Source organism: Prinia subflava, chromosome 12 (assembly GCF_021018805.1).
Source record: "Prinia subflava isolate CZ2003 ecotype Zambia chromosome 12, Cam_Psub_1.2, whole genome shotgun sequence".
Lineage (NCBI taxonomy): Eukaryota > Metazoa > Chordata > Aves > Passeriformes > Cisticolidae > Prinia > Prinia subflava.
In genome coordinates this window covers 12,129,038-12,155,834 of record NC_086258.1, presented here as the reverse complement: position 1 = coordinate 12,155,834, position 26,797 = coordinate 12,129,038, and the positions used below count along the sequence as shown (strand labels likewise).

The window sequence follows — 26,797 nt, the reverse complement described above, 5'->3', positions numbered from 1 at the left end:
GTCTCTCCTGGTACTGGCCTGTGTGGCCAAGGAGCAGCTGCCAGAGAACACCGAGCTCGCTGAGAGCGTGTCTGCTGCATTTGGGGAGCCATAACGGGGACATTTGGCCCACAGGTAGCTGAGGAACTGTTTGTAAAATGGGACAAGGAGGAATGGAGAGGTTCTCCTCAAGTTTTTGGGAAGAAGTACATTGTATGGTGCCAGTCAGAGGCTGATCCAGAACAATCTCTCACACACCAAGTTCCTGAAACTGCCAGAGAGGAACAAAGACCTGAGCATCAGCAGGCTGTGGCTGCTCCTGGATCCCTGGAAGTGTCCAAGGCCAGCTTGGACAGGCTTGGAGCACCCTGGGGCAGTGGGAGGTGTCCCTGCCCATGGCAAGGGGTGGCACTGGATGGGCTTTAGGGTCCCTCCCAACCCAAACCATTCAGAATTCTGTGATCAGTGAATCAGCTTAGGGAATGCAGAGCACAGAACACAAACTGTGGCTGAAAATTTCTCCTTTCACTCTTACAGACCAGATTTCTGCTTCACTTGGAGCCTCCTCACAGGCCCCAAACACCTTTTTTGTTGCTCTGGCTGTCTCAGATGCTTGGCAGAGGAGTTACTGGAGAGCCAGAGCCCCATCTCCTCTTCCAGAAGACAGAGCAGAGCAGAGCAGAGCAGAGCATTCCCTCAGTCTCAAGTCTCTGCCCCCTGGGCTCCCCCAGCTCCCCTGCAGCAGCCCAGGGCACGTCAGGACACGGAGGAACGGGGTCAGCCCGGGCTGCAGAGCTGTGGGGGTGGCTGGGGCTGTGGCTCCTCTCCTCGGGGAGCAGCAGACAGGGCTGCAGGATGGGGAGGCTTCAGAAGGAATGAGAAAAGCCTGGCTTGCAGCAGGCAAATGGGGAGGTAATGGGATTCTGTGCGAGTCATGAATTTTAAACACTTCTCTAAGCTCTGCGTTTCCAGCTGGGTCTGAGCTCTTTGATGGAACAGGAATGAGGGATGCCTTGGAGAGCTGCTCTCTCTTTCCAAGGCTCCCCTCACCACCTCCAGCTCCTCTCCAGAGCCTTTTCCAGCTGTGCTGCACAGCTCTTGTGAGACACACACCAGCCATCAAGCAGACACCAGTGGGAACGGGAAAACTCAAGTCCTAGCTCAAGATGGAGAGAATTTCCTAACATCCCTGCCATGCTTCAGAAGATCCAATGTCATTACTGATAATCAAAAGCAAATTAACTGATCAAGTTCCTAATGAACTCATGATTTTAAACTGCCACAGGGGCTCAGTAATTACAATCCTTGAATCTTTCAACTCGAGAGAGCCAAATCACCATTAATTCTCCTAGAAAACAGAGCAGAGAAAATGTTTCTTTGGTCAAGGCAGTTCTATCACCCAGGTGATTTCTCCCTGAGTTGCTCTCTCTGCCCTGATTTGTGAAAATATGGGCCCATTTACTGATTACAGAGGAAATCGAGAGACTTCCCCCAGCACTTCCCTGTGCATGCTGCTTTCCCTGGAAGGAGGCCATTCCAAAAGCCAGGTCCTTCTGCATGGTGCCTGTGATGTGGTGCCAAAATGGCTCAGACTGTTTAAAAAGCCTCAGGTAGTTTAAAGCAAAGCTGTTGTGGCCCCCACATTTTTGTGCCCGAGTTCCTAACAGGATTGCAGTGAAGCTCAGAACTGGAGCCAACAGCTCCCACTCCCATCCCTCCACTGGGGTGACCCAGCCACGCACAACAGGGAGAGAACTGCTGGAGCCAGGACCCAGGGCAGGAGGGGCTGTGCTCACCTATGAGGGAGTTGAGGGAGGAGTAGGAGCTGACTCTTCTCATCTTGTCGATGGTCTCGAAGGACAGGATGTACTCCTCGTTCTCGGGGCTGCCCAGCGTGCTGCTGGCACTGCTGCTCGTGCTCAGGTTCCCAGGGGAGAACGCCACAGAGCTTCCAGCTGCCAGGACAGAACAGCAGATGCTGGAATGAGGACTGGCAGGAGAACAATTCTCACCCAGACAACAGATAACAGCCCTTTTCTAAATCCTGCCACACTCAGCGAAGGAAACCCCTCACCCAGGGGGCAAAGCCACAATTCCCCTTTTTAATACCGAGTGATTAAACACAGAATAAGCAAAAGACTGAGTTAAAATCCACTTATACTTGGAAGCTGGAAGGCACATTTTTAGTCCCCAAACACTCAGAAAATCAATGCTAATGACCAGAAAATTGCAACTAATTATGAGGGGACTCCTCATCCGAGCCTCGGAGCCGGACAGTTTGGGCTGAAGCTCTGGTTCCAGCCCGTCCTGTCCTGCCCGTGGTGTTTCCTGGCTGGCACAAGGGGCACGGGAAGCGGGAGCAGTGGGAAGGGTTCCTTACACTCCTCGTTGAGGCTGAGGTTCTGCAGGGACTTGTTGAGGTTCCTGGCCGTGGTGACGGCGCGGATGTTGCCGTAGGAGCTGACGGAGCGCAGCCGTGGCGTGCAGGGCCCGTCCCGCACCGGCGTCAGGCTCCCGCCCTCTGCGGGCAAGAGCAGAGCAGTCACAGCTGGAACTGAACCCTCACAGCACTGGGGACACCTCCCAAACACAAACCAGGCCTGACACACCACCCACGGGAACGGCATCTGTGATTCTCCAGGCTAAAGAGGAACAAGGCTTGGGAGCAGATCCAGCACGGCTCCTGTCTCTGCTGCCCACGCTGGGCTTTGGGACACCCAGCAAGGCCGGGTGAGCCCAGCCCTGCCAGAGCCCCCCAGGGGCCCTGGTGACTCTGCTCTGCAGGTGGTGCTGGGCCACTGCCCAGCCCCTGTGCCAGGACAGTCTGGGGCACTTTGGCCAGCTCTTCTCTGCTGCTGCCCACTGAACCCCCCCCTGCATTTTCTCATCATCAGGAGCTATGAAAATTCTGGTTTCCTCACCAAATTTGAGGCCTGATTTCAAGTCGTATTTCACCCTGAGCACACACAGTCCCAGGGCCTCAGAAGAGCTGCTCTGTTTCCCTGCAGAGTGGCTGCACTGTGGTGAGGGGCCAATGCCTCCAGAGCACCCCACTTCAGGGTTCTTTTGGACCAGGAAAAGCACTGTATAAACTGCGTGCAGGGTTTATTTCCTGCAGCAGATGGGGAGGAGCTCATTTTCCAATATGATGCAGTTATTCAGAGGACAGAGAGACCAAACCACTCTGTGCAGAGACAGCACAGTCTTGTCTGTAAGACTCTCCTGTTATCCGTCAAGATTTCCACTGCAGTTTACATCTAAAGAAAAGGTGAGGTTACAGACAACTTCACCAGGATATTTCATTCTTCACATAAAGCCACAGACACAACAAAAGGGATGAGGCCACAGCTCAGGGCACAGAGTTCCTCCCTTCCTTGTCTGGCCCTCACAGCAGCAGGGCTGGTTCATGGAGTGCTGGAGCTCTCACCAGGTCAACGTGACACTGAATGTTCAGGTGTGATTCCAGAGGGGAAGAAGAAAATAAGCCTGTGTGTGCCCTGACCAATATCCTTCAGCCTGGAGCTGAAGGGAATCTCTCTGAATGGGAGAGGAGGTTCCTGCTGAGCTACAGCCAAGGCTTAGGTGGAGGATGGATTTCTCCAGAGTAACATCTCACGGGGCTGAAGAGACACCAGATCTCCCCTCCTGGTCACTCACCATGTCACAACAGGGCTCTTTAATAAATCCCCAACAGCAAGAAGTCACTGTGTTAGGAAAACTCCTTACATAATTCCCAAGTACTTTCAGGCCCTACATCCCCTGCCCAGCCAAAGCCAAGCCCCCACCTGGAGCAGCTGGAGAAGGGAGAGGGTAATTCTTCTCCTCTTCTATGAACTGCAAGGCCACAGTGCAGAAATTGCTCTCGTACTGAACCACCAGGTGACTCAGGGCCACCACCAGCTCCTGGGGAAAGAGCACGAGAAACATCTCATGGTTACACAGGTGAGAAACAAGGGACTGAAGGCAAACACTGACAAACATTGTTGGTGTTACTGGGGGGCCATCCAGGGTGAGAATTCTTCCTTAATTCAAGGGCTGAACTGCAGAAAGCCAGAGGACCCTGTCTCACACTTAATTCCTCACGAGCCTTTTCTACCCGGACAGGCTTCCTCCCTTTGGAGCAGCCTGCTCTGGTGGGAGGTGTCCCATGGACAGCAGGGGCTGGAACAGGATGAGCTTTAGGGTCCCTTCCAACCCAAACCACCCAGGGGTGCTCTGCTGACTCTGCCCAAGTTTGCCAGGCTGATGTCCTGTCCCAGGCAGCCCTGGCCTGGCCCAGCCCCTGGGATGTGTGTGGCTGCCTCAGAGACAGGGGCCGTGCCAGGGCTGGGGGTTCTCAGCCCCCCGTGGCACAGCCGGACCCTCCTGGCACTGCCCAGCCCTGCACAGAACTCAGCCCCTCCAGAGACACCTCTGGCCCCTGGGAACAGCAGACAGAGCTGGCTTTGGCTGCTGCCTCTGCTCAGGGACTGATCTCCCAAGGAGAGATTTATGAATCTCACAGAGCAGTCAGTGTGACACGCAGCTCTCTCTTGAATTAAACTGATTAAATGCTGGAACGAGACAACAGAAATGAATCTTTGCCACGCCGGTGACAACTGCCAGGGTGTTGATGTTCCAGTCAAGTAAACACAAACATTAGGACACTTCAGAACAGCCCTCAAAAACAATCCAGAATGTCAAAAACCATCTAATGCACTATTGATGTACGATGGTGCATCAGAAACTGTAACTCTCCCAATCCTGGAGAGCTGCTCTGGGGCTCTAAGGGCAGGGAGACCTTTCCAGTGAGCAGAGCTCTCACATTCTCTGCACAAACTCCCTGGGCAGGCTCAGGGCAGCTGTGGGAGCCCAGAGCAGGGCTGAGCACAGCCCAGCCTGTAGCAATGCATCTGTGCAGGCCATTCTGATGCACCAGCCAAACTGCTTGTGAGTGATCTCATCAAACCACCTGCAGTTTTGTTATTAGAGCCCTCAGAAATTCGTCAAGGTTACTGAGAAAAACAGGGCTAAATATGGGAAGAGAAGAGCCTGAGAAACTCACTACCAGGAATGCCAAACCTAGATAAAGGAGGCACAGTGATGCCTTGCCAGAGCTGTGCCAGTCTCTGTGAGCTCAGCCAGCCCAGCAGTGTGTGCCCACGTGGGCCTTGAATCTACAACTGGGTTTGTACTGCAGACAGTGAACTGCTCCTGGTGGGCTCCTGGTGGCTCCTGCTGGCTCCTGCTGGCTCACACCCGTGTCCCCACCCCGGCTACCTTGCGGACCATGGGGCTGCCGTCGTTGATGAGCTGGGCCAGCATCATGGCCACGTTGTGGTCGATGGTGGTCGAGTGGTCCGTGCGCTCCGCTGAGTTGCCCACGAAGGTGCCCAGGGCAAAGACGGCGGCACAGCGAACCTGGGGACACAGAGAGCCCTGCCTGTGTCCCCTGCTGCCACGGGGGGCTCGTCTGTCCCCACAAACGGGCGCTGCACACCTCAGCTCCTGCTGGGTGAGCAGGGAGCCCGTGGGGAGCCACAGCCCCAGCAGACGGAGATTCAGACATTCACAGATGCAGGATATGTTTCATTTCCCTCAACACTCAGTGACCTTCCCATGGGTGACTCTTCCAGTTGGTGCTGCTTTGAATATTAATTAACAGGAGTAAGGTACACAGGGCTCCTGTTGGGATGTGGATCCTTTATAGGGGTGCTGAGTACAGTCCTCGGGTACGGGCTTATGGGAAGGTAGATGATGGAAAAAAGGAGAAAAATCAGGGAAAACTTTGGAAACCCCATTTCTGCAGAAACACTGCTCAAAAAGTGGGGAGCACAGGGCCAGGTGCAAGAGAAGGAGGATGCAGGACAGAGAGTGGATGTGGAAGGGAACCTCATCTCTAATCTCTGCACGTTATCAGAGCTGTTTATCTCAGCTCCCTTCTCCCAGTGTGTGTGCTGGGTCTGATGGGCTCTGTCAGTCACTGCCAGGCCCTGCACAATCCCTCCTCTCCTGGGAGTGCCACAAAGGTAAAACACAGCCAATTAAAGATGCATTTTCACAATGAGCAGGGGGAGAGGAGTTTTCACACTTGGACAAAAAAGATTAGAAGGTTTTTTGCAAAACACAGTGAGTTTTGGGATCACATTTTTAACAGTTTCTGATATGCAAGGAAGGAAAACCTATGGCATTTCCTAACTGCAGTGCCCAGGTCCCAGGGCTCTGGGGCTCTATGAACTCCCTCTGCACTTCTTTGGAAGCTCCTCCTGCAGGGCTTGTTTGATTTGCATCACCTTGAAGCAACAGCAGCAAGATCTTTCTCTGAACCAGACACAAACACAACGCTCTAGAAGTCGTGTCCTGCTTTGCAGAACTCCTGTCCTTCTGCCAACTCGAGTGGCGTTCAGCAGGAGAGCTGGATTTTTACCTCTGGGATTGGATCTGAGAGGAGGCTGTAGAGCTTCTCATGGGCGCTGTCTCTCACTCCACACCAGCGGGCTGAGTCGAAGTTCTGCCAGATCCTGCCCAGACAAATGGCCACCCACTGCCGCAGGAGCGGGTGCGGGTCGCTGAGCTGCTCCAGGCAGATGGCGATCAGGTTCCCCTGCAGGCAGGCCTCCTGCAACACACACCACGCCTTGTGTTGGGGGGACGGCTTCCCACCTCGTCCCCACACAGGGAGAATGTTTCTGAAGGAGTCAGGAAGCCAAGAGAAAATGATCAGTGGTTCCAGACTGGTTTTGTTACAGAACACCAGCAGCATGAAGGGAAAGGCAGCTAGAGTTGATGAAATAGTCGAGCATTAAAATGCTTTCTGTAATGCTAAAGCTTGGTTTTTCCTCTTTGGAAACATTCCTTGCACCTGTCAGAGCCCCAAGGTTTATGGCTCAACGCAGAGACCATTCCCAGCCATCAGGGTGCCACTGGACAGGACCAGGGACTCTTTCTGTGCCAGTGGCTGTGAAGGGACTCTTGTCCTTGTGCCCCTCTGCCAGGTGCTGGGTGCAGAATGCCTGTCACACCTGCAGCCCAATTCCTCTCTTAACACAGAAATAACAAAACCCAATGTCCTAGTTCTGTGTCCAGGTTCAGGTTTGGGCTTTAATGCAAGCCAGGACACTTTGATCAAAGCAGAGGCATGAGGCAGAGAGAGGGGGGAGAGGATGAAAAGGCTGCTGGGACTCACCTGCCCAGTGTTGTAGTTGTTGACAATCACAGCCAGGATGAAGGCTGTCATCGTCCTGTGCTCAGCCTGGAAACAACACACACTGAGGGTTACTGAGAACAGGGCAGGGGCAGCTGCAGGCCCCTGAAACATGGCATTATCCCAAGAGCTCTTCGTGCCACGTGAAGAGGAAATTCCAGCTCTCTTTCCCCTTTCTTGGCATCAGCCCTGTTACACCCCAGACACTTCCCCAGCATCCTCCCAGCCAGCCTGGCCCTGCCATGGGGAGAGCCCCAAACACCCCTGATGGGAGCCCAGCTGCTGCAGAGGGAATTGCCAGAGCTATGGGGCAATTCCCTGCTCCTGCAGCCATCCTGGAGCCCCAGCTCCCACCCTCACAGAGACTCTGCCTTCAGAACTCCAAACGGGTCTGCAAAGCCCTGGCTGGTGAGGCTGCCTGTGTCACACAGCCCAGCAGGGACTGCAGAACAGCACCGGGTGCCACTGGAGGGGGCAGCCCCACGTGGCACCACAACAGCAGCACAGCTAAAACAGGGCAGGCAAACGCTAAAGACTCTGAACAAACAGGACTTGTCCTTACTGGCATGTAAGGATCTGCCAGGACTGAGAGGAAATACTTGTGTCCATTGTCCTTCACCAGGTCAGCCTGGCACGACTGAAAAAGAGACCAAGAAAACCACAGTGAGAACCACAACACACACATTTGTTCCTCCAGTGATGATAAACCTTTCATTTCTCAACCATTTTTCTCCAACCTGGTTTCCATTTGAGAAGCCAAATAAAGCTCAAGCCCTTCCTGGGGGCTGGAACCAGACAGCCCCACAGGGACAGAGCAGGGAAGCCTCTGCCACAAACAGCAGGAAATGTGAGCTCAAAGGAGACATCTCTGTGCCACGTTAAACCTCCCCAGCACATTTCTGTCTCCTGCTGCAGCCAGCCCAGCCTCAGGGCAGCCCCTGGGAGCACAGGGCAGGTTCCTGGCTGGGCTCAGGGGGAGCTCAGGGCTTGCCTGACACCAGCTCAGGCTCCAGGCTGACATTCTGGGGCCACCCTGGGAGGATCCACGTGGAGAAAGTGAAAATGGAAGGGAGGAAACCCTGACTTGGCACCAGCTCCCTGTGGCACGGCTCTGCCCCAGACAGGATCGTGCATTTTTCATCAGGAGGGGAAGGTGAAGGAGGGAACTAACTGCTGAAAGGGGAGGGGATGGTAGGCAGAGATGCAAGAGAATATTTTAGTGCTGAAGAGAGTGAAGCTGCTGGTTTTGGCAGAGCCAGGAGCAGAGGGCCTGGCTTGCTGCCAGGCTGCAGCTACGAGAGAGGCTTCCCTGACCCCTGCATGCCCCAGGCTCCCTCTCCCCTCTGCCTTTCCCGTGTCAGCACTTTCTGCTCCTCACACAGAACAGCTCCTGGCACTGCTGAGGCACGTGGGCAGCAGCACAGGGGAGGCTGCCCAGATCCACACTCAGCTCCTGGGGCTCAGGGCAGGGAGGGCCACACAGCCAGACCCCCAGCCCTGCCTGTTCCTGGGATTGGCACGGGAACCCAGCACCACCGACACCTCCTCCCCTCACAGAACAAACAGCTCCAGTGTGAGTAATGACACAGCACGGCCAAAGCAGGCTGCAGCCTCGCTGTGCTCGTTCAGCACTGACAGAAAATGTCCTGCGTGCAAGGAGCTGCTGCCTGCCCCCCTCAGCAGCGTCCCTGGGGAAGCTGCCCCCTCCTCCCTTCCCACTCCCACCGTGTGCTGGTGGAACAAGTGAAACAGCACACAGAAACCCAAAGCCACCATTGGAGAGGTTTTTTCTGTGTTTTGCTGTGAAGCTCAGCCTGCAAACAAGTGAGGCAATGGCAGAGCATGGGGGAAGGTGTGAGGGGCAAGGGGGGAGGGCACAGCCCCACAAGGGAATCACACCTGAGCCCTGGAACACGCCTGGGGCTGAGGCACGAGGAGCTCTTCCACAAGAGCTCCAAGAGGAATAGTTTTCATTTTCTTTGCTTTCCCAAATCCTCTTAGGATGTTAATGAAAATACTGTTATAAAACTGAACCTGACAATGCTGGATCAGCACAGGAAAACCTTCACAAATTCAGTGCTGTGCTCCATACTGAAATGGAGGAGAGACACAAAAATAACCCCCAAAGAGGAAAGATGCAACATCCACAGCAGTTCAGACATTCTCCATGGACTTGCAATTGTGCCTGAATTAATGTGTGAATCTCTCTTAATAATTTTATAGTGCTCAACTAATTGCACCCACAAACCACTGAGTCAGAGATACGACTCTACAAATTTATCTGCAATTACTTACCAGCCTCATTATTAATCTGAAACCCCAGCGAGCAGAGCTCTGGCTGAGGCAGGGCACTGCTGAGGCCAGCAGGGGCAGGGATACTCACACTGTCCACTGCCAGGATCTTGGCCCAGATGAACACAAGGAGAGGTCTCAGCTCACGGGCTGAGCTCTGCAGGAGCTTCAGCACGTAGGGGAAAATGCCAACAGAGAGGGCCTGGGAGGGAGAGAACAAATCCCTGTCAGTAAAACCCTGGGAGGAAACCCCCCATGGCAGCTCAGCCCGCAGCAGGGCCCAGGATGCAGCATCTTTACACACACAGCTGGGAAATCTGGTAGGAAATAATTCCCAGTAAAAAGGGGATCCCTGTGTGTTTTATTGCCCATTTTAATCCTGAATGTCACCAGGTATTTCCAGACCCCTTTGGCCCATGGAGACTCTGAGTTAATCCTGCACCACTCTCTCTCCTCACAGCCTGGGCTGGTTTATGCTCCATATCCTCACTTCCCTCAGCTGGGGCTGTTGGCTCTCCCAGCTAAACACGCCACAGAGTTCAGGAGTTCCAGCCTTCCCCTGGAAATGAACAGGTCTCTCCAGGAGCAGGTAAAGCAAACCACTGGAAAGTCCCACACTGAGCTGCTCCACCACCAGCTGGTGCTTCATCTTCATCACTTTTATCAACAAACAGCTCCATTTACGGGAGTGCTTTAAACTACTCCTCTGTTTAATTCTAAATTGTGTTCCACACTGTGCTGCCACTTTCCAAACTGCAGAATGCAGCTCGTGCCTGCTCAGAAGAGCTTGTAAAATCCAGACACCAAACAGATAAAGGGAGAGAAGAAAATGATGCAGCCAGTAAGCTGAAAGAACACATAATAAATGCATATGCTGTTTTTAGCTATTTATTTTGTAAGGCAAACCTTCTTACCTGCCCCAGATATTTCCTCCTGGTTATTCCCTTACATTATTTTACACTTAGCTGCTCCCAGGGAACTCCCCTCTGCTGTACTGGAAAGGAGCACGGGAATGGCTGTGATGGACACAGCCCCTGCTCTGCAGGGACACTCGCTGCATGTCCCACACCCGCACACAGACACGGCCATGTCACATCTGTGCATCCCACCTCCCTCCCCTGGAGCTCCCCTGCATTCACCACCCCTGCATCCACCACCCCTGCATCCACCACCCCTGCATTCACCACCCCTGCATTCACCACCCCTGCATTCACCACCCCTGCATTCACCACCCCTGCATTCACCACCCCTGCATCCACCACCCCTGCATTCACCACCCCTGCATTCACCACCCCTGCATCCACCACCCCTGCATTCACCACCCCTGCATTCACCACCCCTGCATCCACCACCCCTGCATTCACCACCCCTGCTGCGGGGCAGGGCAGTGGTGCAGCCCCCGTGCAGCTCCCACGCACCAGACTGACAGCCCAGGGCCCCAGGTCCAGGAACCTCCCCAGCAGATCCAGAGCTCGCAGCCGGTGCACCTGGCTCAGCAGCACCTGCAGGGCAGAGCAGGGGTCAGGGAAACACAGCCGGGGCCGCAGGGCACAGGAGGGGTCAGGGAAACACAGCCTGGGCTGCAGGGCACAGGAGGGGTCAGGGAAACACAGCCTGGGCTGCAGGGCACAGGAGGGGTCAGGGAAACACAGCCGGGGCTGCAGGGCACAGGAGGGGTCAGGGAAACACAGCCTGGGCTGCAGGGCACAGGGAGGGGTCAGGGAAGCACAGCCTGGGGCTGCAGGGCACAGGGAGGGGACACTGGCACACCCTGGCACCCCGGAATGCTGCTGTGTGCAGCTCTGCAGGCAGCAGGGAAGCAATCCCCACAGATTGCAGCTGCCTTTCCCAGCCCAGCTGGGATGGTCCTGCAGCAGGACCCAAAGGGCAGCACAGCCCAGCTCCCAGCACTCGGGAGCACAAGGACAGGCTTGGCTTTCCTTGGCAAATCAATATCACAGACTTAAGAGGGAGCAAAAGGTCATGTTGGTCGTTAATAAAAATCTCATTAAAATGGAGTCTGACAACGCTAATGAGGTGGTGTTTTACTGGCTTATACCTACCCTGGTGTGAAATATTAACAGATAGACTTGCAGTTCTTAATCTCCTTAACAGATGTAAGATATTGGAATGCAACGTTTAATCCTCAGTTTAAATTGAGGAACATCCTTCAGCAGGGATCTCAGGGAAAGAGACTCCGTGATTTACCTCCCCAATTCCATCCCCTTCTCAGTGTGTTTGCATGCTGCATATTGAAATTAGATTATTTTTCATGTTTAATATTGAAGAATAACTAAATTACTTGGCTCCCATTTCACCCTCTGGATGATTGGTACTGGATACTGAGCTGGTGCAGGAAAAGTCCAGAAGAAAGCAGGGGGATGTGATAACCACTGCTGTGGCTTCCCTTGGAACAGCAGAGCTCACACTCAGGACAGGTCAGTGGAGAAAGGATTTTGGTCATCCTGCCCTATTTGGCACCAGCCCATCCCATCAACCAGCCCAGGAATAACAGGGGCAGCTGTTTGGGATTAAAGCAGGAGCAGAGAGCAGGGCAGGTGAGGCTGCAGCAGGGCTGGGACAGCAGCAGGAGCTGGCAGGGGCAGGAGGCACAGACACGGCACAGCTGGGACCCTCCAGCCTGCAGAGAAACCAAGGAACTCCAAACTGCCAGCAAAGGGAGGATGGAAAGGCTGGCAGGGTGAAGATACAAGCCCAGCTGCACACTGCTGGGTACCCCAGAACATTCCCCCAGAGCTATCCTGGGACAGCCCTGCCCTGCCACTGTCCAGCCAAACAAAACCTCACAGCACTGCCCATGCCACCCCCCCAGGGGTCTGCACAACACCCGAGCCACGCTGTGTGTGCTGCCTGCTCTCTGATGCCTTCTGTCCCTGGGGTCTGAGAACAGACCAGAAAGGGTCTGAAACTCCCTCCCTTCCTGCCCTGGATCAGTCTGAGCGTGCTCAGACCTGTTACCAACCAATCTTATTCCACTGTACAATTAATATGCTATAATTATAACAACAATTACTCTGTCCCAGCTCGGTTCTGCTCCAGGCAGGAACACAGGTTCCTTTGCCAGGTGACCTCTCAGTTCCACTGCAGTCACGCTCCTGCAGAGCCTGCTGGTGCCAAACAATCCATTGGAAAGCAGCAAAGTTGGAGCTGGAGCAAAATGCTGCCTGCTTCCATTGCAGTGACAGAGGCAAACCACACATCTGCTTGTCCACCTCATCTCTCAAGGCTTGGGAGACTCAGGAAATTAAAATCTGGTCTTGCAGAGATGGATGGTGCTGTCAGTCACAGACACAGCCAGCAGGGAAGGGGAGTCTCCTCACAGATCCCTGCACGAGGGACTGGGACCACCCTGCTTTAAAAGAAAGGCTTTAAATTGTGCTGCAGGCAGGGCAGAGCCCACAGGTACCTGGGGGTTTGTATTTCTGTCAGCACAGGGGAGGGGAGCCGGAGCAGGCTGACAGATGCCAGCTGCAATCCTGGCCCTGCCATAAAACATCGGCTGAAGCTTCCCTGGATTTCCTCTCCTTTAACACAGGACCTCTGTCTGAGCAGAGCCCACATCCTCCAGCTCTGCAGAGCCCCACATCCTCCAGCTCTGCAGAGCCCCACATCCTCCAGCTCTGCAGAGCCCTGGCTGTGTGCTCCTGCAGCAAGACTCCAGCCCCACATTAAAGGGAACCCTTCTCAGGCTGTACCAGGTGGATAAAAGACGTTTCCAAATGATTTAGACTGCAGTAACTTCCACTTTCTGAAAAGGGGGAAGATAAAAGTCTCTGCCTGACAGAGCTGGGACACAGAGGAGATGCCAGAGGAGGGAGGATGAAGATGTGCTGCTCTGAGAGAGGCAGCAGAGCCTGACACGGACCAGAGCAGGGCCTTGGCTCAACCAGAGCCACGGGATGGGGCAGGAAAAGCACTTTGGGTTCATCCACGTGGGTCTGGTGAACACACAACCAGCTCCCATCTATCCTGGAGAAGCTCTTGGGATTTATATTCCCAAAGGCCAAAGGGTTGGCAGCGTGAGGCTGAGGGGGCAGGAGAGACACAGACATATGGCATGGGCAGGGAGAGGCAGGGACACCCCTGGCACGGGCAGGGACACCCCTGGCACGGGCAGGGACACCCCTGGCATGGACAGGGACACCCCTGGCATGGACAGGGACCCCCCTGGCATGGGCAGGGAGAGGCAGGGACACCCCTGGCATGGACAGGGACCCCCCTGGCACCGGCAGGACCCACGGCAGCCCCAGGACTGACCTGCAGCACGATGGGCAGCTGCTCCGGGGGGTTGCGGTTCTCCACGCCCATGGTCAGCCACACCTGGAACGCCGTGAGCTGCTCGGCGAAGAAGGGGCTGTGCTGGGGAGCAAAGGTTAAACAGGCATGGGTTAAACACCAAGGCAAGAGTCAAGGCAAGAGCTCTGACACCTGTGGACTTCCCTGTTTCCCAAAGCTGTGATTTGTATCCGATACATTTTTGCTTGGGGTTTTCTAAATCACAGAAACTCCTCAAAGACTGAGCAGACACAGGTCCCTTTGAATGTGTTGGGAAAAAAAGAAGGAAAGAGTAGAGAAACAGGAGAAGGGACCACAAAGGTCTCAGGGAAGCATGGCTGCTGTGCCCAGGGGCAGCAGTGCATTTATCTGCTCTGCAGAGGCCGTTCTGCTTCCTCAGGAGCATCGGGGCTGCCTCTGCCCATCCACGGACACAGCCCGAGAGCAGTGAGAAGAAATTCCTCGTGTCATCCATCACTCTGAGGATGTGCTGCCAGCTCGGGGTGAGAACACACTGACCACAGCACACAGCAGCTCCCAGGCAGGAATCCACAGAGAAACAGAAATCAGCGGGGAAGAAGGGAGGGAAGAGATGGAGGAGGGCGGGAAAACCAGCCCAAACCCCTCCCTGTAGGAGCAGCAGGAGCCCCCAGGCCCTTCTCCACCACGTTATTGCATTTTGCAGGTCTGAGCAGGCAAGAACACCCTGGGAATGCCCAGAAGTGGTTTGTGACGTGCTGCTGAGACAGCCCAGCCCCGAGGCTGTGCCAGGGCTGTGCCAGGGCAGGCTGCCCTGCCAGCCCCCAGCAGGTCCCTGTGCCTCACTGGGTGCTCCCCAGCCCTGCCAGGCAGCCCAGCCCAGCCCTGCCAGGCAGCAGGCACAGGCTGCCAGAGGGGAGCACAGGGACTGTCCCCTGCCCTGCTCCCTGGCCAGGCTGGAGCATGGCTGCACGCCAGCTCCCAGCCCCTGCTGCACACTGACAGCTCAACCTGCCTCCAGCCCAGCCAAAACACAAGAAACCACATTTGTCAGGCTTGGAAAGCAGCTTGTAAATTGTTCCCAGCCTGCCCTGATCGATCTCCAGCTGAGAACGGCCACTCTTCTCCGCTGACCTCCTGTCTGATCCACAGCAAGTCTGCGCCTCTTCCCACCCCAAAACACTCAGAAATCTCCTGAATTTCAGCTCACTTGACAGAGAATGCCCAGCTGAGGGTTAACACTAATAAAAAAGTCTCCGATGACATTGTTAGAGACTGAAAGCAAAAATGAACGTAAGCCAGGAGAAGAAAAGCAGTACAGAGTGAGGAAGGCAAGGGGTGGGAGGATAAAGGCCTCAGGGCATTCTGATCAACCCCCAGCCTGGCAGGAGCCCACAGCTCTCCTCCTGCACTCAGGGCTTTGGAGACAACCTGCAATTACAGCCAGAAAACCTTTGGAAGTTTGGGAATATAAATAAACTGCAAGAATGTTACTGAAAATTAGAGAGACGTCAGGGTGGAACGGGGACCTAAACTTGTACAGTAATTATTATTTAAAGGTTTCACTTCATGAAATATCAAAGGAATATCAAGAAAAATCCATTCTGAATAAAGATAATAATATAATATTAATATAATAATATAATAAAATAATAATATTTAAATTTTACTTTTCTGCTCTCTGAGATAAAAAAAGGTAGAAAACCCCCAGCAGTGACTCCTGTTAACAACACTGAGCTTAAGAGAACCCTCTGGACACACCCTCAAACTCTATTTTATATTTGAAAAGAACTCTAATAAGAGATAATTTTCACATTTAGGCCTTTAATTTCCAAAACTGTGCTGCATGTTGGGACCTTTTGGGTAACAACACCTGGTGAAGTTTGAGTGCTGTGGAATGTTCTGAGCCAGGTCTCAGACACTGCTTTCACTGGCAGGAGCTCCCTGCTCACCCCCATGTGGGATCATGCAGCAGGGAAGAGCTTAAACTTGATTTTTGTCTGTTCCTCTAAGGGAGAATCACAGAATTCCAGAGTTTGGGGTGGGAGGGACCTTAAAGCCCCTCCAGTACTGAACTGAGGTGTCACAGGATGGATGGAACTGGGCCCCGGTTTCAGGCCAGCCCCCAGCTTACCCTGAAGGCAGTTCCCTCCTCGATAATGGTGGGTAACTGGGAAAGGCAAATGTCAACAGCAAGGTCCCAGGCTTGCCTGCAGGAAGGGCAGAGAGGGAAGAGAAGGCATTACACGTTATCCATGAGGAATAAGGAATTACACATTATCCATGAGGAATAAGGAATTACATGTTATCCATGAGGAATAAGGAATTACACATTGTCCATAAGGAATAAGGAATTACACATTATCCATAAGGAATAGCCAGGGAAACTGAAACTCTGACCAGCCAATGTGGACAGCAATGCCTGACTGGCTGACAGTGCTCGACATTCCCTGTTCTCAATGAGAAGGGGGAAAACACCTAAAGAAATTTTCTGCAGCACTGGAGAATGCCAGCCCACAGGGCTCTTGAGGTACCTTTTAGTGCTCAGGAGGAGAATGGTTTAGAGATTAGAGACAACTGCTCTGATTTGGGCTGCCCACAAAAGGATTCTGTGGGTCTCTCACTGCAGCAGCACACGGAGAAGATGCTGAACTCGTCACTGTAATTTTAGGTAAGCAGCACTAATACTGCTACAAAAATGCCCAAAGCAGCCCTGCGAGGTCAGATCTCAAAGGGTTTAAGTGTTATCAGAAAGAACAAACAAAAAATTTAAAAAGAGATTTGAGTAGATTAAAATGAAATCTCTTTTTGACGCTTCTGAAAACAGGCTGTTGGAAACACTGGAGCCACACAGTCAGCGTTACCCAAACCATTCAAACCTCTGCCAGCCCTCTCAGCCTTCCAAAACAAATCCACCAACACGAAACCTCAACCCTCCTGCTCTCCACAACCAAGGGCTGCTGGTGGATGTCAGCTGTGGAAGAGACTCTGCTCAAGTCAAATACTTCAAATGCTTCTCCAGCCATTCCAAACCAGCCCTGAAATGATTCCCCAGCCCTCCCAAACCACCCAAACCGCTGCTTCTGCTCTGTCTGTGGAGAACACAAATCCTCCCAGCCCACAGGAGCAAACAGATCACAACTCCTCTGCTGCCAGCCACTGGAACAGCTGCTCCCTCCTCAGAGCCTCAGGGTTACACACAGGTTACACACAGGTTACTCACTGTGCTGGCTGAACACACAATGGCATTAAACACGTGTTACAATGATTACAGGATTCAAGCCAAGCCACAAATGAATGGGAAAGGACTAAACCCTGGAGGGTGGGGAGAGGAGGAGAAGGGAAAACGCTGTCACAGTGCTGGTGACAGTGATGGCTGGGAGGAGGGGGAGCACAGATTGACAGCTTCAATATCCCAAAGGAAGGGAAGGGTGGGCACACGGGGATGTGCTGCCCGAACTCCCATCACACAAACAAGAGATAAATTTGGGAGCAGCAGGGAACCAGGATGGGAGGTGCTGCATCCCACCAGTGATTTATGAAAGCCAGAGATCAGTGCACCCCCTCAGCAGAGATTGCTGTCTGCAAAGTGCTCTGCAGGATTTGTTGTCACTGCATTTGGGACACAAAGGGCTCAGCCTGTTTCTTTCCTCTCTCCTCACTGCTCTCCTCCAGTAACTCTGGGCCCCCCACCCTGACAGGGTGACACAACCATGTGAACACCCCAGTGCTTCAATGGAGTTATGCTATGAAAGAAGGTGTTAAAGAGGATTTTTTTTTAATAATACCTTGAACTAATTGCACAAAGTTAAAAGCTCTTGTTAGCAGAAAGACTGACTCAGGTTAAAAAAGTGATTTTGCTTATCCCAAAGCCAAGGCAGCAGCACAACAGGAATGGTCTGTGGAGGGAACCCCACCTCAGTGCAATACCCTTTCACTACACTAGGACTGTTAAAATGTTTAATAATTTAACATGAACTCATCAGCTGCCTCTTTGTTTCCCAGAGGTGCTGCAAGGTTTGGACTTCAAGCAAAGAACAGAAGGCAGAGTCCCAGCCCTGCTCAGGGACTGGTTTATTGCCCAGACCCACGAACTGCCAGGCAATGGAAACCCCCAGAAACCCCCAGGGAGCAGAAACTCAGCCCAGTTAGAGCCTGTGTCTGTCTGCACCCACGGGCACCCATTAGCTGGCAGCTGCTGGAGGCTGATGTTCTTACACTCAAATTTTCGGGGCTGACTCAATGTCTAATGCTTTTAACTCTGTCTTTTTTTAAAAAATAATGTATTCTTGACGTCTTTTAACGTTCTCTTTCCTTCTGGGAACAGTGGGTATTACCTGGCACCACACAGGTACCAGGGAGCAGGAGAGTTCCTGCCTGGAGGAGCAGCTGGAGGGAGCTGAAGCCTCCTGCAGTCCTGGGGCAGCTCCTCCTCCTGAACCCGTCCAACATTTCCGAGCTCACTGAGTCTGCTGGACGAGACCCTCCACGTCTGCTGTGCCAGCCCAGTGCCAGCCGTGCCCTGTGTGACCACAGCTCACCTGTGTGGCACCGACCCTGTCACCTCCCTAAGCTGCTTTAGGGCACAGCTGGGGAGCTGCTCAGACACAGCTATTTTTAAAAACCAGTTATTGCTATGAATATTTGGCACGAGTCTGAAATCCTTTTCTTCTCCCAGCACATCCCCCTGCTCCAGCCACAACTTAGAGCACAGGCTTTGCTATTTCTGTCCCACATCAAAGTCTCTGTAGTCCGATAATGGGACTTGGAGATGTAAAGACCTAACACATAGACACAAAAAATATCTGGTTACAGTGTAATCTGAACTAATCTAATCCTTCAAACGTCAAACAGCTCCAAATACCTCTTCAAACAACCACTTGCACCTTGCAGAGGCACTGAGTGCTGGGGTGCAGCTGCAGGAGCCTCATTTCCCTGAGGGATGGCTGAGCAGCCCTGATCCATCCTGCACCCTCCACCTGTAATTGCCTTGCTGCATTATGGGTTTGTTTCCAGCCCCAATCTCCAGCTCGCTGTATTTGCAGTACATTATGACTCCTTTCAACCCAAATTTCATGGCCTGCAAACACACCACGGTGTTTCTATTAGGGATGGGTTGTAGCTCTTTCAAAGCATAATTAAGGCACTTGGGGTTTAATATATGACCTGTGTTAGGAAATATTTCCAAACACATTATTAGGTCTTTTCAAAGGCCATGAATAAAAGCAGCTGGCACCAGCAGTAATGCACAAACTCTAATCCATCATGGCAGAGATCAAGGTGCTGACAGGGCTCTGTGCTCATGCACAATAGACAGAGCCACTGGCAGCTGAACAGCACAGCCAATCAATGGATATTAATATTAATGTTAATATTAATCCTGGGGCAGAGCACTGCCTGCAGCAGCCAAAACCCTGCAGGGAGAGGCAGCACAAACACAGGCAGCCCCTGCCCCAGGGGATGGGGCTGGGCAGGCAGCACTCAGAAAGCAAATAAAAGCAGGAAAACAAAAAGTACCGTGTTAGACTCTGTCCAAGGGGGCACAGCCACAGAGATCAGCTCTCCTGACTCCAAAGCACATTGCCCTTCTTGGTGAAGGGAGGAGACTGACAACTCGTGGGACAAATATCCCCCCAAAAATGGAAATTCCCACTCTTCCTCAAGTTTGAGCTACAAAGGATACTGTGAACTCCCACATGGACTGGCCAGGCAGCCAGACTTGCTCCCCAAAACACTGCCTGGGGATCAAAAATGTGGGGAAAGTCTGGCCAGAACACCCATCAGAAAACTCTGCTGGATCAGCCAGAGCCACAGACTTGGTCCCACAAAGCCCCACAACCCCTGGCTGCAGTTCCATCCCTTCCAGCACCCTGTGGCCACTTCCCCTGGCCTCATCTCATCACCCAGCTCATCCCAGCTGTAAAATGGGTCTGCAGGTTTCAGATCAGGGATCCATTAGAAATTCCTGAGTGAAAGGTGATAGACAAGTGATTATTTTTAGAAAATATTTAAACAAGCCCTAAATTAGTTTCTAAATCTGTCCTTACTGAGAGTTCCTAATAACACACTGAGCCACCCCGGACAAAAGTGGAATTTTCCCCTTTGCTGGATTGGCTGCAAACTGCACGTTTTTTGGAGGGCACTGAATAAAGTGTGTCAATTCCCTGCTCCCTTGCTCTCTTCCTCACCAGTGTTCAGGATTCACGTGGAAAAGAGCTCTTTGTGTGCCTGTTCTTAAGGAATTTCTTCTGATGAATCCCAAGAAGCAGCAGCAATGGTGCTGTGCTCTAAGGGGCTTCACAAAGGTGTCTCCAGCACCATCCTGCAGCTTCCCAAAGGAATTTCCAGCATCACTGTGCTCCAGAACCACAATATGAGCAAAGAAAATGTGTTTCTAGACCCCATTGTGCTGCCATGCGAGTCTGAGAGAGATAAAAAATGGGATCCAGGAGTTCCCAGTTTCATTCCTGTGGCTCAACCCATGGATGGCAACACCAACTCCAAGTCAAGTCATGTTCCCATAGGGAACCAGAAACACAGGCTTTTAATAGGCTGGCAATAAGAAGGAATTATGTCCCTATAAGGAACAGAAAACATAGATTTTTAATATGCTGGCAAAAAAGCAAGCTATAAATAACTCCAGAAATTTACTGGTTTAATTTTGAAACTCCTGCAACACTGTGTCCTACCCTCCTGCACTTGCAAAGTGCAGCTGATGCCTGGAGCTCTGCCACGTCCAGCAGCAGCTCAGAGTCACCAGGGTGGCTTTCCCTGACAAGTGTCCCAGCCCCGGTGACAGTGACAGCACAGCTCACCCCACTCACAGCAGCCCAGAGCAGTTTTCCTCAGAAGCTGCTGATCCAAAGCACTCAGGGTCATTGTTTGCCACGTCCCAGCACTCAGAATGTTCAGCTGCCCAACTGCTGACAGCTCCAGCCAAAGGCTCCCAGGTTTCCTCCAGGATTTTCAATAATTAAAGCAGCTTAGTGGTACCAGCACCGCCTCCTCAGTGTGTGCCTGCACCTGCAGGGGCTCCTGGGGCTCCCTGCTGCCAGCCTGGCCCCATTCCCTGCACAAACCACACCATGGAATCATGGAATGTTTGGGTTTGAAGGGACCTAGAGCTCAGCTCATCCCACCCCTGCCAGGGCCAGGGACACCTCCCGCTGCCCCAGGCTGCTCCGGGACTCTGAGCTCTTCAGTGCTGCTGCCAGTGCTGCACTCATTCATCAGCACCCTCTGTGCTCACCTTCCTCCACATTTTTATGGAGGAAACCTATTCAAAAGCTTCTGGAAATGCAGGCTGAGCCCCCTCAGCTGCCTTTACCTGTCACTCCCTCAGCCTTTAGCAAGGCTCTGTTCTGTCCCCCAGGAGCCCCCTCAGTGTCACTGCCCCCCTCTGTACTTGGCCCAATTTGGTGCTTCTCTGTTAATCACAGTGAGTAAGAAAATAAATGCCAGAATTTTTGTTATTGCTGTTATTATTATTATTTTTACTATAATTGTTCTTGGGACATTGGTTTGATAGGCAGAAGTACATTTAAGAGCTTTTTGATAACTGTGCCACCTCCATTTCCATTAATCATCTTAAAAGCAACAGTAAAAGCAGAGGAACTCGAGAGCAGGAATTTCTCCTACTTCAGCAGCTCCAGGTAAGGATCCTTCCCCCGGGCCCTCTGCTCCTCCCATCCCTGGGGGGCAGCTTTACCTTGGGAGAACAAAGGCAGCAGGTGACCCATTTCCTTGGCATTTGTTGGGGAAGATGACAGGGCTGGACTGCAGCCTCTGCACCACAGAATTACAGGATAATTATGAATGCCCAGAGCAGCAGCAGCTTTGGAGATGGGAATTAGGCTGCCACAAGCTGTTCCCTTCCTGAGCCACCGCCCGAACCAGAGCAGCGCTGCAGAGACTCAGTGGAACCACGGAATGGGCTTGGAGGGGACCCTAAATGTCACCTGGGTCACCTGCCACCACCCCAGGCTGCTCCCAGCCCCTCCTGTGGGCATAACCTGTGCCAGGGCCTGCCCACCCTGGGGGATCCCTGCCCACCCTGGGGGATCCCTGCCCACCCTGGGGGATCCCTGCCCACCCTGGGGAATCCCTGCCCACCCTGGGGGATCCCTGCCCACCCTGGGGAATCCCTGCCCACCCTGGGGGATCCCTGCCCACCCTGGGGGATCCCTGCCCACCCTCGGGGACCCCTGCCCATCCTCGGGGACCCCTGCCCGGCCCGGGGGCAGCACTCACCACATGGCGTGCATGTACGTGGGGGGCAGCCGGGGGCTGCTGACCGGGGTGCAGTTGTAGGACCTCATGATCCTCTCTGCCAGCAGAAAGTTCCGGAACAGGCTGGCCACCAGCAGGTCCTGCCGGAACAGCTTCTGGAAGAGATCTGCAGGAGATGGCAGCAGTCAGCACCAGCACCTCAGGCAGCATGCAGGAAGGGTTGAGGATGTGACAAATGCTAACATTTTGTTCCAGAAACAGGGGATGTGCAGCAGCTCTGCAGGGACGTGATCACGACCACCAAAGGGAAATTCTCCTTCAGAGCTCCCCCAGAGCACCATGGCTGCTCCATTCTGTGTTAGCACAATTCAACATTTTCTACTTCGGGTTCTTTTTTGCCTTTTCTGGATCAAATTTCCCTTTTGGTGTTTCATTTCAGCTCATCCTGACAAAGTTTTTGGAAAATTACTGAGGGAGAACAGGACCTCTGTGTACTGTTTAATCAAGAACTATCCATCTGTTAACTGGCAGTTTGATGAGAAGCCAAAATGAATCCTAAAAGATAGCAAATGTGCTCTCTTCTACAGGGCAGAGAAGAACTGATGCCATGTGAGCATTAGGAAGAGCAGGGTTGGAGAACTGTTTACAAATTTGGCTGCTTGTGCTCCAGAAGTACCAATTCAGAGCACAACAGGGGTAGAGAAATGAGAAATGAAGTTACTCATGGGAAACAAAACTGCCTTACCAGCAAAGAGGGAAAAAAAAAGCCTTTATTCATGCTACTAACCAAGGCTGGAAGAAAACAGATTGCTCTGTACAAATACAGCAAGAAAGAGAATTATTCAAGCTACGACAATTGTGTTAGCCCAGGAAAACCCTTTCTGGGTTCTAATGATCAGGTCTCTGCAATGCTCTGGCAAAAACAACAAATAAAAACCAAACTCGCTTTCAGCTCCATCCTGATCTGCTCTCCCAGTGTCAGGGTTTAATTTCCCCCTCTTTTCAGTGTCTGATTGATCTGACCCCCCTTGGCCTCACCTCTGGGCAGCACGTTCCAGGCAATGGTGTCTGTGATGGCTGTGAAGATCCAGTTCAGCTCTCCCAGGGGAGTTCTCCTGTCGTTCAGCCTCCCAGGAATCCTACAAGTGGGGGAAATAAAACCCTTCAGAAGGCCCCTGTTATTTTGCCTTTCCCCTCATGAGAAAATATCAGCAAGTGCATGAGGAAATTTCAGAAATATGCAGCAACCTGCTAAGACATCCTGTGGATTCAATCCTAATTTAACCCAATTTCCTTTCTGGGACAAGTTTTTAAATATCAGAACTATCAGGACCAACACAGGAAGCCTTTCTGTGGCCACTCACTCCTCTGCCACATGCAGCAGCACCATTCCCGTGTATAAATACAGCTCTAACCCAGCTGGAAATTAACATCTTATGAAAAATTCCTGTCTGTCTTGGATTCAGAGGAAAAATACACATCTCTGAAGCAGTGTTTGCTAATGGCTCCCCCGGAGCGAGCGCGGGGAACACGAGGCCACCGAGGCTCTGCTGAGGATTCTCTGTCAATATTTGCATTGCAGAACACCCTCTGCAGCTCCCCAGGCCAGAGGGGCCTCCCTGGGAACCAGGGGATCCCTGCTGAGCTTCCCCAGCCAGGCAGGCACGGCTCACACCGTGTGATGGCAGCTGCAGGCAGCTTGGAGCCATCAGGAGGAGTTTCCCCATGGGAAGGGTGCCCAGGCAGTGGCAGGGGCTGCCCAGGGGGGTTTGGGGTCCCCATCCCTGGAGGTGTCCAGGATGTGGCACTCAGAGCTCTGGGCTGGGGACAAGCTGGGGATGGGGCACAGCTGGCACTCGGTGATCTCAGAGGCCTCTTCCAACCTCACAGGTTCTGTGTGAAACCTCCTGGCCTGGCAGGAGCTGCTCAGACAGGACCCAGGGCTCCTGTGCCCATCACCAAACCCCAGGGCTGAGCCACGTGTGCCAAGGCCGGGCTGGGAAACCTGGGCAGGCTCTGAGGCAGACGAAGGCTGGAGGCTCTGGCGGGAGCTGCAGAAGGAGGAGGTGAGCACAGCGTTGCCATGAAAACCATCCCTGGGAGCAGCAGCCTCACTCTGCATCCACAGCAGGCTGTGCCTGCACTGCCTGAGCCCCGTGACAGTGGTGACAGCAGAGCCACCCCCGCACAGCACACCTGGGGGAGGGCAGGGGGGACACCCCAGCACAGCACAGCACACCTGGGGAATGCAGGAAACCCCAGCACAGCACACCTGGGGAATGCAGGAAACCCCAGCACAGCACACCTGGGGAATGCAGGAAACCCCAGCACAGCACACCTGGGGAATGCAGGAAACCCCTGCCAGTCACACCTGGGGGAGGGCAGAGGAAACCCCTGCCAGTCACACCTGGGGAATGCAGGAATCCCCTGCCAGTCACACCTGGGGAATGCAGGAAACCCCTGCCAGTCACACCCCACCGAGCCCTGCAGCTCCAGCAGGGCTGGGGGAGCTCCCCAGGGCTCCGGGGCACAGCAGCCCCTGACACCAGGGCCAGGAGCACCCACTGAGACACAGAAATCACCTCTGGCATCTGCTACTGACTGTTCTACAAGAAAATCAAGGGGCTGAAAGCTGCCAAGCCCAGGTGCAAAGGCAAACCGTGAATTTTCATCTTCCACCATAAATAATAAACAGACATTAAAACATGAGCAATTTCCAGCCCCTGACATTTGATAATGCTTCAAGTGGAAACAAACATCAATTTTAGTCTCACATTTGTTATTTCTGGTGACGTTTATGGATGTGGTGCTGGTGCACGCCAGCCTGGAGCGGGCTCTGCTCCTGAGCAGCCACAGCAGGACCTTCCCCCGTGGGGACACCCAGAGGGGCCCTTTGTCACCAGCCCTGACACGAGGGACTAGAGGGACCAGGCTCCTCTCCAGGGACAGTGACACTGAGCTGGGGCACAGACACAGCCATCTCCTCTGGCTGCCACAGACTCTCTTCTAAGCGGCCCCACCAGAAGCAGGAACATTTCTCAAGGGGTTTTTTGGTTTTCCCCTTCTCAGGGGATTTCTGTTTAGAATTCCCTCCTTTTGCACAATGAAAATCCCAGGAATGCCATATACCATTCCTGGGCCCCAGAGAGTGGGATTTTGGGAGAGGGGGCCCAATGCAGCATCAAAGATTAAAGCATCCTTGTACATTCCCAGTTCCTGGCCCCCAGTTTTGGATTCCCATGGATTTATTCCCATAAACCATTCCTTAGGGTTTTTCCCAGACTTTTTGAGAAGCAGAACAAAGCCCAGTTCGTGCTACTCAACAGCCACACCTCCAGCACAGATGATTTGAAGTCTTAGGATCAAACAGAAAACCCCCCTAAGGCAGGAGGAACATGGACAGAGATGCTGCCAACAGAAGGTCTCATGAGGTGGCAGCCAGACGTTCCCAAATTCCCAACACTCCACCAAAATTCCTGTACATTTTGCTGTCTGGCTCCAGTAAAAATCTTTATTTCTAAGCTGAAGGATTGTTTTGTCTTCATCTCAGAAGCTTTGTGATATAAATGCACATCAGGATCCACCACACGTCCCCTCATCAGGACACGGGCTCAGCCTGGATAATTGGAAATCGGAGCCCTTCAGAGAACGTGCAGCTTCATTTAGCCTCAAAGTCTGCAGCTTAATTGCAATATAAACTCCTTCCCCAATTTTAAAGACAACTGAATTATAAATTACAATATACACATAGGCAATCCAGGAATTATTCCAGGTCTGTCTCGAGACTGTAATAAAAATCTGTGTTTCCCATAACTGATCTGAGGAGAAGATGAAGATGATGAGGTTTAAATATTTGATATCCACAGGAAGCTGCTGCTGGCACCCCTCCCCTGGAGGAGCCTGCAACACACACACGTGTGCTGTGGCACAGCACAGACCAAGAGCCTCAACTAAAACCTATTTCTGCCAGGAAACCTTTATTCAAAGAGGATTTAACACCCAAGTGCTCTGGGAGGCTGAGTCAGAGCTGCCCGGCTCAGACCTTCAGCAACCTCACCACGTCATTGATTAGAGACACTCTCGTAGCAATGGGTAATTAATTAACATCCCACAGCCATTCTTTATGCAGTGGCCTGAGGTGGCCTCAGCTCCTCCTCATCCCCAAAGCTGTGCACACCTCTGGCACTCAGGAAAGTTTCCTTCCTGCTTCCCATCTCCTTGAGGCACAAGAAACCCAATCCCAGCACATTTTCCCCAGAGCTTTCAGAGGATTCACCCAGTGGTGAATCCTTTCCCTGAAAACCACTCTGACACCTCTGAGAGACAGGGTTTGTCTCTGCTCTGTCAGCTGTAAGCTGTATTTTTATTTTGGTCCAATGAGTCTCTCTGAAATACAGCTTTATACAAAATATCACTCACTCTCCTCAGCCGAGAGGAGATAATCAATTTTTCCCATATAAAATTAGCCCAGTTAAAAACCTTAACACTGCTGATGGACCCGGCTAGCCCAACACACCTGTGTGGAAGGGCTGGCAGCACTGAGAGGCTTTTTGGACCTGAGCTGATTGAAAACATGCAAAAATGGCAGAGGGAACTGGGGCTGATGTGATCTCAGCCAGTACTGACCAGGGGCCATGGGCAGCTCCACTGCCCACGCCAGGGAGCCCTGGGACCTCCCTCCTGCTGAGAACTCACACCTCTGATCCAGACTTCTGCTCCCCTAACCCCCTTCAGGACACACCAATACAGACAAAATGTGACTTACTTCTCTATTAAATCCAGCGTGACTCCTGGCACCAGCCTGACACTCTTCTGCATGCAGAACCTGGGAGAGACAGT

The 26,797-nt window shown here is 52.8% G+C and overlaps 1 protein-coding gene across 1 annotated transcript in view; it reads right to left on the bottom strand.

Annotated features, from left to right (window-relative positions):
* The window catches only part of RPTOR (regulatory associated protein of MTOR complex 1), a 97,314-nt gene that overhangs the window by 34,803 nt on the left and 35,714 nt on the right, over positions 1–26,797 (bottom strand). Inside the window, exons 7-20 of the mRNA XM_063409026.1 lie at positions 26,724–26,783; positions 22,997–23,097; positions 21,980–22,124; positions 15,864–15,939; positions 13,733–13,834; positions 10,873–10,956; positions 9,546–9,656; positions 7,725–7,799; positions 7,145–7,210; positions 6,386–6,577; positions 5,239–5,379; positions 3,765–3,882; positions 2,360–2,500; positions 1,776–1,934 (exon numbers count right to left, since the gene is read on the bottom strand). Of these exons, the coding sequence (XP_063265096.1) occupies positions 1,776–1,934; positions 2,360–2,500; positions 3,765–3,882; positions 5,239–5,379; positions 6,386–6,577; positions 7,145–7,210; positions 7,725–7,799; positions 9,546–9,656; positions 10,873–10,956; positions 13,733–13,834; positions 15,864–15,939; positions 21,980–22,124; positions 22,997–23,097; positions 26,724–26,783 (1,571 nt within the window). The remainder of the gene's footprint in view (positions 1–1,775; positions 1,935–2,359; positions 2,501–3,764; positions 3,883–5,238; positions 5,380–6,385; positions 6,578–7,144; positions 7,211–7,724; positions 7,800–9,545; positions 9,657–10,872; positions 10,957–13,732; positions 13,835–15,863; positions 15,940–21,979; positions 22,125–22,996; positions 23,098–26,723; positions 26,784–26,797) is intronic.